The following is a 12,869-nucleotide window of genomic DNA, read 5'->3' on the forward strand; positions in this document are numbered from 1 at the left end:
TCTGCCACCAACTGGGGGATCGGCCGCCATGGGAACCGGCGTTTGGCTCGTGCCCCCTCGCCACCAGTCAAAAACTGGCGGACGGGGCCTGCTGGGGGCTGGTTGGGCCCTCGGTACCCGCTGCTGTTGACCGCAGTGGCCGAGTACAGGCAGCTAGAGGGAAGTATTTCCTCGGCCGGTAGAAGGGCTTGCAAGGGCCCAGCCTGGAAGACTTCCTGGCACTGGCAGGACCTTCAGAGGGGCTGGCAGAGAGTTGCTGAAGAGTATCATGCTGATCCTTCAGTTGCGCAATAACCTCTTTCACCTGCCCCCGAACAGGTTCTCTCCTGTACAGGGGAGGTCCGCAAGCCTGTCCTGCACCTCCAGGCAGAGGTCGGAGGCTCTGAGCCAAGCCAACAGCGCAAGGCAGATGCCCCGGCCGGCTAGGCGGGCTCGGTCTCAAAGACGTTGTAGGTCGACCTGACCTCGTGTCTACCTGCCTCCAGGCCCAGCGTGGTGAGAGCCGTAAGGGATTCCTGCTGTTGCTGGGGAAGGCTCTCCGCAAAATCTTGGACCTGCTTCCATAAGTTGCGGTCATAATGTGTCATGTACAGCTGGTAGGCCACAATATGAGCCACCAGCATTGCCCCCTGAAACATCTTTCTCCCAATGCCATCGAGCTCCCAGTGTTCATGCCCCGGAGGGGCAGAAGCATGTGTCTGGGAGCGTCTTGCCTTTTTGAGTTTGGACTCCACCACCGCAGACTGGTGGGGTAAGTTCAAAACCCCCTGCCTGCAGAACCAGGTAAGTCGCATCAGCTTTCCTGTTCACCGGGGCCAACAACACTGGGTGTTCCCACATGCGGAGGAGGCGCTCTTTAAAGATGTCGTGGACCGGCACCACCACGACTTCTTTTGGAGTGTCGATGAACTGAAGGACCTCCAGCATCTTATGATGGGAGTCCTCCTCCGACAGGAGTTGGAAGGGAATGGCTTCTGCCATTGCCCTCACGAAGCTGGCGAAAAATAGGTCCTCAGGAGAGGAGCGACACCATTCCTCCGGAGGGGAAGGCTCCGAGAGGGGGTCAACTGAGAACTCTGACGATGCGTCCGAGGCGTCATCGCCCCACGGGTCATAGCCTCCTCCTCACTAAGGTCCGGGCGCAGAGGGCAGGGACTGGGAAGGGCACCTCGGCATTGAGGGTGGCATCGACCGTGGTACATCAGGAGGAACCGGTGGCGGCCCGGGGAACTGCGGGCATAGGCACCCGGTCCCCATGGCCTCATCCTCCTCAGAGGACCGGGAATCAGAATCGCTCTGGTGGAGGGCATCGGTGGGCGAGGAGGCATCAGGGGCCTCTCGGGCAAAGGTTGCGTCAGTATGGCACCAAGAAGGACGTCCAGACACTCTAGCAGGGGCACGAGCATGGAAGGCGGAGGCTCGATGCTCTGAAGCGCTTTGAGCACCGCCAATTGCACCCTGTGGTCCAACTCCTCCTGGAAATCCCATGTGGCGAGGACTGATGGAGGGGGACGAGAAGTCATTGGCATACCCTCGGAGGAATCATGAGGGGGGCACAGCACCTAGCACTGTTGCCGGTGGGGGAACGCCTTGGGCTACTGGGGGCACTGGAGGATGGGGCCTCCGGTGGCCGGTGCCATTTCAGTGGCAGCTCGGCAGCCGCCGATGCCGCTCCAGAACTGGAACCGTGTTGGGACGGTGAGCAGTGTCGATGCTTCCTGGGTTTCCAGCGCCCGGCCCAGTCTTTCCTGGCGCCAAGGACAATGACGACCCCGAGGTTAGGGGAGGGGAGAGACCACCAAGGATCGATCTCCCTCTCCGCGATCCTTAGGGTACTGGAGAGCGGGACCGCCAGGGGAAGAGACTGGGACGGTTCCCTGCGGTCCTTAGGGGTAGAGGATTCAGACACCTAAGTGAAGGGTTTTGGAGAGCCAAAAGGTTTCTCCATTTTGTCCAGGCAAGCACGACACCCTCTGGGGGTCATTTGGTCACACAAACGACACCCTCGGACGTCATGCGAGGCCCTCCAGGCAGAAGATACATACCTTATGTGGATCTGTGATGGACATGGTCCTCAGGCACTGGGGACACCGTCAAAAACCCAAAGCCGCCAATGAAAAAAGAGGCTAGTGCGCGATCGATGGCCGACGGGGACCTGGAAGTAGGAATCTGGAATAGATCGCAAATTGCGGAGGCAAAAGCCAAGGGCACCTACCGGGAACAATGCGAAGGGGGACACGACACAGAAAGAAAAAATCCCGAAAAATGCAAAAACACGCTCCAAGGGTTTGGAGCTCCAAAACTGCGAGGCTACTGCACGGCGGAAAAGAAGAGACTGAAGGGGACCTTGAGTGGACGCGCGGATAGAAGCAGTCTGTGCATGCTCAGTCTGCCAATCAAAGTTTCTAGACAAAGTTTTCCATGCCAGGCTCCATCTGATGATGTCACCCACATGTGAGGACTACCATCCTGCTTGTCCTAGGAGAATGGTGCAATTTCAAAAAATGTTTGAATACTAATACAAAAAAAAAAAAATTTGCTTCATTTCCACCATTACTACAGCACAAATTATACAGCATTCCAAAAGCAAAACATTCTGAATTGCTGCCTCATATCAGATGAATATAAATTGAAAAAGGCAACAATATTTGTTTCATGCACAAATGTGCATCCCAGGCATGTGTCCATGCTACAGCCCTCCACCCTCTCCAGCTTTTCACTGTCATTATCTGACCAGGCTCCAACTCGCTCTCCCTCCATATCCCTTGCCCTCCCTTCTTTCACTCTCCCAGTTTCTCCTCTCATTATTCCCATCAGCCCTCCCCTTTTTTCCCATCCCACCTCTCCTAGTTCATGCTCCCTCTTCGATCCCCCTCTCCCAAGCTTGCTCACTCTGCTCCCCTCCCCCAGATTTCTCTTCCTTTCCCTTGCTCTTCCTCCCTTTTCTACTCTCTCTTCTGGCTCCTCCTCTCTGGCCCCTCTTTTTCTCCCTCCTCTTTTTGGCTCCTCCTCTTTCTGCACCCACAGTATTCTCAGAACTTTTAATGCATAATCTGGCATGTTGCTGCACAGAGCCAAGACTCCATGTTGTATCTGAATGCTTAAACAGTAGGTTTACCTGTAAAATTTCAATTCCAAGTAGTAGCTTAATAAGGCTTTCTTGGTAAGGGTTCACCAAATTACTGTAAAGAAACCAATATAAATGAGACTTTTTATGTTAAGGCACATCGTTGTACAAAAGTAGTTTGTCTTTCACAAGGCTGACAGGCCACTTTACTGGGTCTATGCTTTCTCTGACCTGGTTTCCTCATGAGAATGGCCACATGGAAGCAAACAATTCCTGAACCTGTCTCTGTCCTCAATGTGAGACTCCAAACCATCTACAAATTCCTGAATCACCTGCCAGAGAAAGAAAAAAATGGAAAGGTTTAATAATTATTTTTATAAGAGGTGGTCAATGACCATCCCTTTCCCACCTCATTGTTTCACCAGTTCTTTACTACCCAAACAAGTTTCTTTCACACTAATGTAGCCCTACCTAGGATCACTAAAGAGTTTGCTAGAAGGTTTTTGGAGAGTTCCTGCTCTCCACTTTCAGTGAGAGGTCAGTCAGCTCTTGCAAGAATCCTCTCTGTGAAGAAGTTGGAGAGGGATTTGGTCAGTGTCAACTATGGCTGAGTGATAGTTTCATATAGATAGGGTTGGCTAACGTAGGAGGCTCACCCCCTAAAGGGAATGGGTTATGATAAGAGGTTATTTAAGATATTTTCACAAGCATCTAGAGAGAGAGAGAGCCTAGAGTGTCTTGGGGGTCATTTAGGATTCCTGAGGTCTAAGAGATTGTCTGAAACAAAGGATTTGGATAAGATTCATGTTAACCATCTAGAGGTATAAGGCCCTGAGATGAAGGGATAACTTTTCTCTGCTGGAAAAGCTCCAGGAAAGGATATTCTGCCAATATGCTGCCCCCGAAGGCCTTGGGGCTAATTGCTGAGTTGCTGGAACTCATCAGTAAAGAAGCTGATTTGAAGAGTGAAGATTTCTGATTTTGGTTATGTTGGACTATGTCCAGTTGTCTGCTAGAAGAGTTTTGCTGGAAATACTTTTCTGTTTTGGATTTACAAATAAACTTTTGATTTTGGAACCAACTTCAGGTTTGGACTTTGTGGCTGTGGGTAAGTCTTCCTCTTGGGTTTCCGAGAGACATTTCTGGTCCCCACTGGCAATTCCTGGGTCACTTTGACTGTTCCTGGGGCTGCAGACAGGTAAATCCCTACCCCTGCAGCCACCAAAGGTGATACTAGCGAAAAGGGGGTTACACTAATTACTCTATTTATAAAAAGTGACAACATAGGCTAAGGTGAAGGCCAAAAATGTTTATTAGATAAGCATGATTCCACTGATTCAGGGGGGGGAGGGTGTTGGGAGAAGTGCTGCTGACTGGAAATTGTTCCTTTGGTTTGCAATATTTGGGGGGGGGTCTGCAATCTGCCCAGAAAAACAGACCATGAACAAATATAGAGGTCTTAGGCAGCAGCATCAGAATCTCTCGACTGCCATCTCCAAGAGTTTGGGCTCATATACAAAAGTACAAAGTTACTCCTCTGTTGAGCAGAGTACCATACACCTCACAACTGTGAACCAGAAATAATGTCTGAGCTGAAGGCAATCCATAATAAAAAGTAAAAAGCAAGCAGATAAAATAAGGACAAAAATAAGGAGTCTCCTGCACAGGGACAATTGGCAATTTTAGCCATTTTATGCTGTCAGCCCCTGCTTTTCAATCTGATTGAGATATTATAATGGAAGTGGCCTGCTATCATTCTCACACTGGCCTGGCTTCAACAGAGATTTCCTGTTTTATGCCATGACGGAAAAATTCATGCACACTAAACAATGTAGGTGTTTGAGCTGCTTTATATTAATAAGATGTGACAATAGGCAAATTTTACTGAAACATTTACTTTTTCAGATATGTGACTGATAACACTCTGATGAATATACAGTTTGAAACAGACCCATGTCTGGCACATTCCATCAGTGAAAGTACATTTAATTGAGGAAACAGAAGCTACAACAAAAGATAAGCTTGTGGAAATCTCATTTTTGGCAGGATATTAAGTTGAGAGTAATTCATTGTGAACTATATAGTTGAAAATGTGGTGATAGCAACAACATTTTTTGTGGAGAATATTTTAATTTTAATCACAAAAAACTTTTGGGGAAAAAAAAAAGTGGTACATTGGTGGTTTCTCTGTACAGACTTTCATATGCAAGGGGAGCCATAATTAAACCTAAAGCAGAAGAAATATCTGTGTTTGCAAACATCTGATGATGCCATTTATGGTCACCATTTACCTTTTGGAGTAACTAGAACATGAGAATGGTATAGTTTGATCTATATCTATCATCTCCACATTATTAGATGGGTTCCTGAGGTTTACTTTACAACACAGATTTACACATACAACTTAAAATTCATTTTCAGTGCACGTCCTCCACAATGTTTGCTATATAAGGCGACTAAAATTAGTACTTTCCCAAGATTTTACACCATGCTTTACACCCAAAATATTTTACTATAGTCAAAGTGTAAAGTGCCAAGCCTCAAAAATTGTCCTATCACAGATGAGGATTTCTCTTTCGCCAGCATGAAAGTAAGTAGAGGAATGCTATGCTACAGAGAAAGGCATGAATGCAGCACATGTCCAGTATGCTTCTAAAGTGCACTGCACCCGTGCATTTCTGTAGAAGCACTCATGAAAGTTGCTGTCACAAGGATCTCATCAAGGTCTGTTAATTGTTATTCCAAAAGACTGTTTTCAATTTTCACATTTTTGTTCTACTATCACTGGTCTTGATAGAGAAGCCCTCGCCTGCATTCTGAAATGGTGAAAGGACAGACTTTTTCTGGGGTTGTTTCTGAGACCTATAACCATGCATTCCCTATGTTCCTTATGTCGTCATTAATTGAACACTAGCCCTAGGATTAGACTGTACAAAACTTGGATGGGAATCTAGGCAGGACATTAGTTTCCAGGTATTGTGGTCTGGACAACTAGTTTTAATTTCTCAAAAGCTGGTTTAGAATTCTCCAGTGCACTACAGTAATATATTCTTATAAATGCCATATTCAGTACATGCATTTAATGGTAAAATGTTTCAACTTTGCTAATTTACAAGGCTGAACTTTTAAGAATCAGAAGATATAGAATAGGGGAATGAATATTAATGATTGCCTATAAATTTTACATAGTTAAAATACAGAACTCTTCTCTCTCTACTGTTATACACTTAGTTAAATTGAAAGATGAGGAGTCGTCCAGCCCCTACTGCGACCTGCGCATATTTCAGTGCTACTATCTGGTACTCAGTATCTTGGATATTAATCCCCTGGCACTCACATGCACGTTAACATCCAGAGCAGCGAGTAACTCTGATTACACCATATTCCTTGATATCCAATAAGTGGCAAGCTAACATTCTTTCCATGTTGCGAGACTTGTTATTGAATGCATCTACTGCTAAAATTTGTTTTACTATAGTATTTCATAAGATCATGTTATGTTTGCCTACTATAATAATAAAAAATAAAAAGAATAAAAAAAAGCTTTTACATTCTTAATAGGAATGTTTCTATACTATGTTCCATAACATTAAACACATTTACCTACACATTTGACTTGAAAACAGATTATGATGAAATATATATATATTTTTTTTAAATTATAAAAACTCACATTAGGGAAGTGAGGGTGTTTCCTGAAGGCCCGATAAAGCTTTTTCTGAAAAACCACTTGATCAATAGCTGATGAAAAAAGTAATAGAAAACTGTGAATACACAACATTCTGCTACCGGTATATACACACAGATAAATAGATATAGATATTTAAGGGACGCTGTAACAACTGATCCAATGTGCATCCTCTTAGCGATGCTCTTGCGCTGCTTCTGGATATACTGATGCTCGCTGGTTATTAATTTCACTTCTATGATTGTGTGTTTTTTGTACTGCAGAAACAAATACAGAGTTTGGAGATAATATAGATTTCTTCTTGATGCAATATAGTCTTCCCACAGAATACACTACTCTAGTAAACAGATGTAACATGTATTACTTATAGAACCAAGAAAAAGCATTTGCGAGTCTTCAATATATGGCATAAGAGGCATTGATTCAAGGGCAGAGAAGGGAGCCTGAAGGGATTCCGTTACTTTAGAACAGAAATTAGAGATAGCTAGAAACAGATTTTAAAGGACCTATCTAAGCTCTTTTATACTTTTAAAATAAGTTTTAATTGGAAAAATAAAACTGCAGCACCAAATTCTAGCTCCCTAAAAAGTAATGAAATGTCCCAAGCAAAACATAATTTGAACTTACAATACCAATGCAGGAAAAACACAATCCCAACTATATCATCAGTTATGCAACAATTCTATATCATAATAATGGGAGCTCTTAACATTACCCACCTCCCACCCCCACCGTCATATGTAATAAACCCGAAGAAAACCTAAAGATTCTAAATTGGAATTATGATTGTAAGTTTCAGTCCTTACCTAACAGTGACATTACATAAGAATTAACATACTGGGACAATCGGAGGGTCCATCAAGCCCAGTTTCCTGTTTCCAACCACAGGGCACAGTATCTTAACAGGATCCCAAACAGTAGATATATCCCATGCTGCTAACACCCAGGGAAAAGGAGTGACTTTCCCCAAGTCTAATTAGTAACAGTGCATGGGCTTCTCCTCCAGGAACTTTTCCAAACCTTTTTTAAACCCAGCTATGCTAGCTGGCTTTACCTGTTGGAATTGTGGTCTAGTCTTCTCGCTCCTCTGATGTGGGAGGGGGTGGAGCAGCTCGAGTCGTTGCGGCGCTTGCTCCACGGAGGGGGCGCTGGCGAGTGTCTGCTGCGTCTCGGGTCGGCGGACCAAGACATCGGTGGGTGGCTGCGGCAGATTGGGCTTGCAGCGATCTCCCCGCGGGCGAGACGCTGTTGATTTTGCTGGCAAGTTTTCTTCTCTTGGGACGCATGCGCGCGCCTCGGGGACGTGGAATGTTGTTGGAGCGAGCAGTCCGGATGATGTCATCTCTGAGTTCTGTTTGGGGCCGTTGCCAGCGTCTCTTGTTGCTTTGGCAACGAGTCAGTATAAAGGGAAGCACTGCAGAGGGTTAGCTCCTAGTTATTTTTTTTGCTTGTTTCTGTTACTGTTGTATCTTCCTTAGTTCTCTGCCTGTGGATACTATTAAATTAAAGTGTTTCTTCAATGATATTTCATCCGGAGTCATAATTTGCCTCATTGGTTATGCTTGAGGCATCTGCCTTCAGATTATTCTTGTTCCCTAATTGTCATCAACTTGACTCAGATCTTTGCTGGACTCTTTCTCTGCTAAAGACTTTCTGGTAAGTCCTGCTAGCTCTGATACCCAAAGGCCCAACCTGCGGGGAACGTGAGCTAATAAGGTGAAATTATTGCCTGATCTATAAGTATTGTCCGCCTCTCGGTTGTAGGTAGGTAATTCTAAGGGTCAATTCCTTAGTAGTTCCATAGATTCCTCAACCAGATCAAGGGTTCACATTCATAACAGATTGCCAACTCCATGGACTCGGTGGATTTTTCTGGACTTCAGGCTATTCCGGGCTTGGCTCAGCGCCTGCAGCAACAGCATTGTTTGGATATATGATCTGCCACGGTAGAGCGTTTAGTAAATCGTCTGGGCGCCACTTCTCAGGCTACAACTTCCAGTTTGCCATCTGCTTCTGCAGCAATGCCATCGACGCCTTTAAATTTATCGACACCACCTCATTATGCGGGAGATTCTATACAATGTTGAGGATTTTTTTTTGTATTTAAGTATTTTTATTGGCAAATACAAGTAACCAACATATATAGTTAACGATAAAGTCGTAATACAAATGTCATATAGTAAATGTTGTGAACTATAATAAACAAGAACGATTAGTCATTATACCTTTTTCAATAAACATACCCCTTGCCCACCCTCCCCATCCCCCGTCAGGAACACAGGTTCATACCCTAGGGATGTAGACGTATAAGCTGTAACAATGTCTCACCAAATCAAGTCATGCCAAGTCTAAGAGACACTACAGCGAAATCTTCACCAAGAATGCTCACCACAAATGCCAAGCAGAGCAGGGTCACTTGTACTAGCCGTCCAGACCAGCAGCTGAAGATTAGAGGGCTTGGATAACAATGAAAAATTGACAGTCAAAAAGTGAGGAGTGTCATAGAATACCTTGAAATTGAACATAGTAAAATTATACTGCATTATAAGCGGGACTGAGCCTCCAACCACTTAGTATAGGCTTCCAAGATGTGCAGGAACCTTTTCAGGCTATCATGATATACAGCTGTTAATCTGCCTAATTGATAATAGGTATGTAGTCTATTTTGTACCTTTGCCAAATTTGGTGCACGGCTCTGAGTCCAATGCAATGCAATTTCCGATCTTGCTGCAATAAAGACTTGAAGCGTAAAGTGTTGTTGTTCTTTTTTGAGACCTGCAATGGGTAAACCCAGAAGTACATGCCATGGCCGAACCTCTATGGGGATTGACAAGACCTGGGAAATCCAGCTCATGATGAGCGACCAGAACTGTGCCACTTCGGGACATTCCCACCAAATGTGATAGTATGTCCCTATGTGGCCACACCCCCTCCAACACTCCTCTGAGCAAGCTGGTCTGAATTTATGTAAGGTTACAGGAGTATAATGCCAGCGGTGAAGTAACTTGTAACAGTTTTCCTGTAGCCCTGTGGAAATGGAGCATTTATGAGCCATGGCATATATGATATCCCAGTCCTCGTCTTCCAACTGGGTCTGAAAATCCAGTTCCCAGGCTGTGCGATGTTTGGGCTTGTCAGTTGGCTTTCTATTAAGAAGGGCATATATTTTAGATATGATGCCTTTAATTGATGCAGCGTGTTTACAAAAATTCTCAAATAAAGTTCCGGTCAATCGGAGATCGCCCCTTCGCAACCCTCTATTGACAAAGTGATATAACTTAGCATAATGCAAAAAGTCAATGTTATCAAGGGAATATTGAGCACATATTTGTGTACAAGACATGAGGGTGCCCTGCTGCTGAATGTGATCTAATCTTGTGATTCCCGTCTGCGTCCATTGCCTCATGGTCACAGAGGTGTCAGATGCGTAATATACAGCGTTAGAGGACAAAAGAGTCATTAGGGAGTAATGCGCGGTCCCCACCAGTGTAACTTTCCATTGATTCAAAATCCTAAGAGTAGTATGTAACACATATGGAAAGTATTGTGCAGTGCCCCATGTTGATTGGGGCTGCCAAGGTAAAGCCTCTATAGGGAAGGGCCCCAACAATGCTTGCTCTAACCGTACCCATTGTGGTGGGTCTTGTGAATGATGTAAGACTACTAACACACGGAGCTGAGCTGCACAAAAGTACCATGTCAAATTAGGCAAATGTAAGCCACCCCTATTTTTTGGTTGATATAGCGTGGCCCTGGCAACCCGAGGAGGTCGTTTACGCCAGATAAAGCTGCATAAGATTTGTTGCCATTTTTTAAGCAACGGGGTTGGGATATAAATGGGGATAGTAGTAAAAAAATAGAGAAAGAGAGGTAGCACATTCATTTTAATAATGGCTAACCTTCCCAACCAGGTATGATGCTGCTGGGGCCACTTAGTTAAATCAGCTTGTATGGAGCATATGAGGGGATCATAGTTCAATGCAAAAAGTTTCTTAGTATGGGAACTCAGCCGCACCACCAAGTACTTCAGTGAGGAGGTTGCCCATTTAAAAGGGAATTGCCGGCCTAGAGCTTGTACATCAGCTGAGGGCAAAGTTAAATTACCTTCATACCAGAAACTGCCGTGAACCTGATTAATTCAGACATAACTCCCTGTAAAGACACCTCCGGATTTGTAAGGGTAAACATGACATCGTCAGCAAAAAGGGATATCTTAAAGTGGGAGTCTCCTCTCCGTATTCCCTGTATGTGTGATGCCTCCCGCACCCTGGTGGTGAATGGCTCTAGAAAAAGAGTGAATAATAGTGGCAACAGCGGGCAACCCTGACGAGTCCCGTGCTGAATCTCAAAGGGCGCACCATATCTACCATTCGCCTTGACTCTAGCTAACGGCTGTGCATACAACTTCTTCAGCCAGGTCAAAAAGGAATTCCCAAAAGACATACCCTCTAGTGTCTTAAACAGGAAGGACCAATGCACTAAGTCAAAGGCCTTTTCAGCATCCAATGATAATAGGACGGTGGGTGTTTTAGTACTGTGGGCCAAATCTATGATATCAACAATTCTCCAGACGTTGTCAGCCGCCATCCGACCCGGGACAAACCCCACCTGGTCACTATGAACTAGCCCCAGGAGCACTCCATTCAGCCGAGCGGCCAGGATTCGAGCCAGTATCTTTAGGTCGATGTTAATCAAAGATATGGGTCTATAAGAGCTGCATTTATTGGGATCCCTGCCGGGTTTTGCTAGCACGGTGATGCCAGCCATATTAGAGTCCTTAGAAATACATGCCTCCCCCAATAAGGAGTTATACATGTCAGTTAAGGGACCCACTAATGCTGTGGCAAAGCGGCAATAATAAGTCCCAGTAAAGCCATCTAGCCCCGGAGCCTTGCCTGATTTTAGCTTTTTTATTGCGGCAAGCACTTCTACGGGAGTAATAGGCTTGTCCAGAAATGCCTGTTGTGCACTAGTGATGGATGGTAATTGAACGGATTGTAAGTATTGGTCAATGACCTCATCATGGATGGATGTATCCCGGGAGTATAGTTGTGAATAAAAGGTAGTAAAGGAATCACGGATACCTGCAGACATAGTTATAAATTGTCCCTGATCATTTTGAATCTTAGCTACTACAGTTTGGGCTTGCGCCGCTTTTAGCCGATGAGCCAAATACCTCCCTGCCTTATTTCCCCCTTCAAAAAATTGTTGCTTCAACAAGGTAAGATGGTGACTAATAGCAGTGTCCTCCAGGGAGCGCAGTTGATCTTTAACTCTGATCAGTTTCCTGTATATTGCCTCGGAGTGTGTTGTGCTATGTTGTTGGGTCAGTGACACTAGTTCGAGTGACAACGAGTTGCGTTGTTTGTCTCGTTCCTGGTTGCAGTGCACAGCCCTAGCAATACATAGCCCTCGTAGCACCGCCTTGGAGCATTCCCAAACAGTCAATGGGGCCGTACTATCTCCCTGATTTTCCCGAAAATAATTATCCAAATGCCTCTCCATCTGCACACAGAATTCAGGGTCTTTTATGAGGCAGTCATTAAGTCTCCACGGTCTGTACCCGCCTTCCAAATCTGTAAAGCAGATCTCCACCCAAAGCGGAGCATGATCTGTCCAGATAATATTGTCAATGCCCACCTTTTGGACCTGATTCTGTGAGATGGCAGAGAAAAATAAATAATCTATTCTAGAATAAGTGCCGTGAGGGTCGGAGTAGAAAGTATAGGAACGTGAGTGCGGGTAACGCTTTCTCCAGATATCAATGAGTTCCTAAATCTAGAAGCTGGAGCTGACTTAGAAGTAGTATCCAAGTTGGGATCAAGAATAGCATTGAAATCTCCGCCCAAGAGGAGATCTCATGCTAAGTGCTGGTGGAGGAGTCTATCAAGAATTTGCAGGAATGCTAACTGATTGGTGTTTGGAAAGTACACATTTAATAAGGTGATTGTGCACTTGCCCACCCTAATTTGCAGCAAGAGATACCTGCCTTGGGAGTCCACCACCTTACCGAGTTCCTCGTACACTAGAGATGTAGACAAAAGTATTCCCACCCCCGCATATCTAGAATGCTTGGTACTAGCTGCCCAATAACTGGCAGAGTATTGGGGAAAG

General features: G+C 45.1%; 1 protein-coding gene across 3 annotated transcripts in view; it reads right to left on the reverse strand.

Annotated features, from left to right (window-relative positions):
• The window catches only part of FANCD2 (FA complementation group D2), a 536,781-nt gene that overhangs the window by 497,472 nt on the left and 26,440 nt on the right, over positions 1 to 12,869 (reverse strand). For 2 of the 3 annotated variants that reach the window (XM_029599610.1, XM_029599609.1), the window contains exons 3-5: positions 6,741 to 6,808; positions 3,299 to 3,399; positions 3,119 to 3,182 (exon numbers count right to left, since the gene is read on the reverse strand). In XM_029599610.1, the coding sequence (XP_029455470.1) occupies positions 3,119 to 3,182; positions 3,299 to 3,399; positions 6,741 to 6,808 (233 nt within the window). Of the gene's footprint in view, positions 1 to 3,118; positions 3,183 to 3,298; positions 3,400 to 6,740; positions 6,809 to 12,869 lie in introns of those variants that run through there. The other variant, XM_029599611.1, reaches the window with a different exon arrangement.

Source organism: Rhinatrema bivittatum, chromosome 4 (assembly GCF_901001135.1).
Source record: "Rhinatrema bivittatum chromosome 4, aRhiBiv1.1, whole genome shotgun sequence".
Lineage (NCBI taxonomy): Eukaryota > Metazoa > Chordata > Amphibia > Gymnophiona > Rhinatrematidae > Rhinatrema > Rhinatrema bivittatum.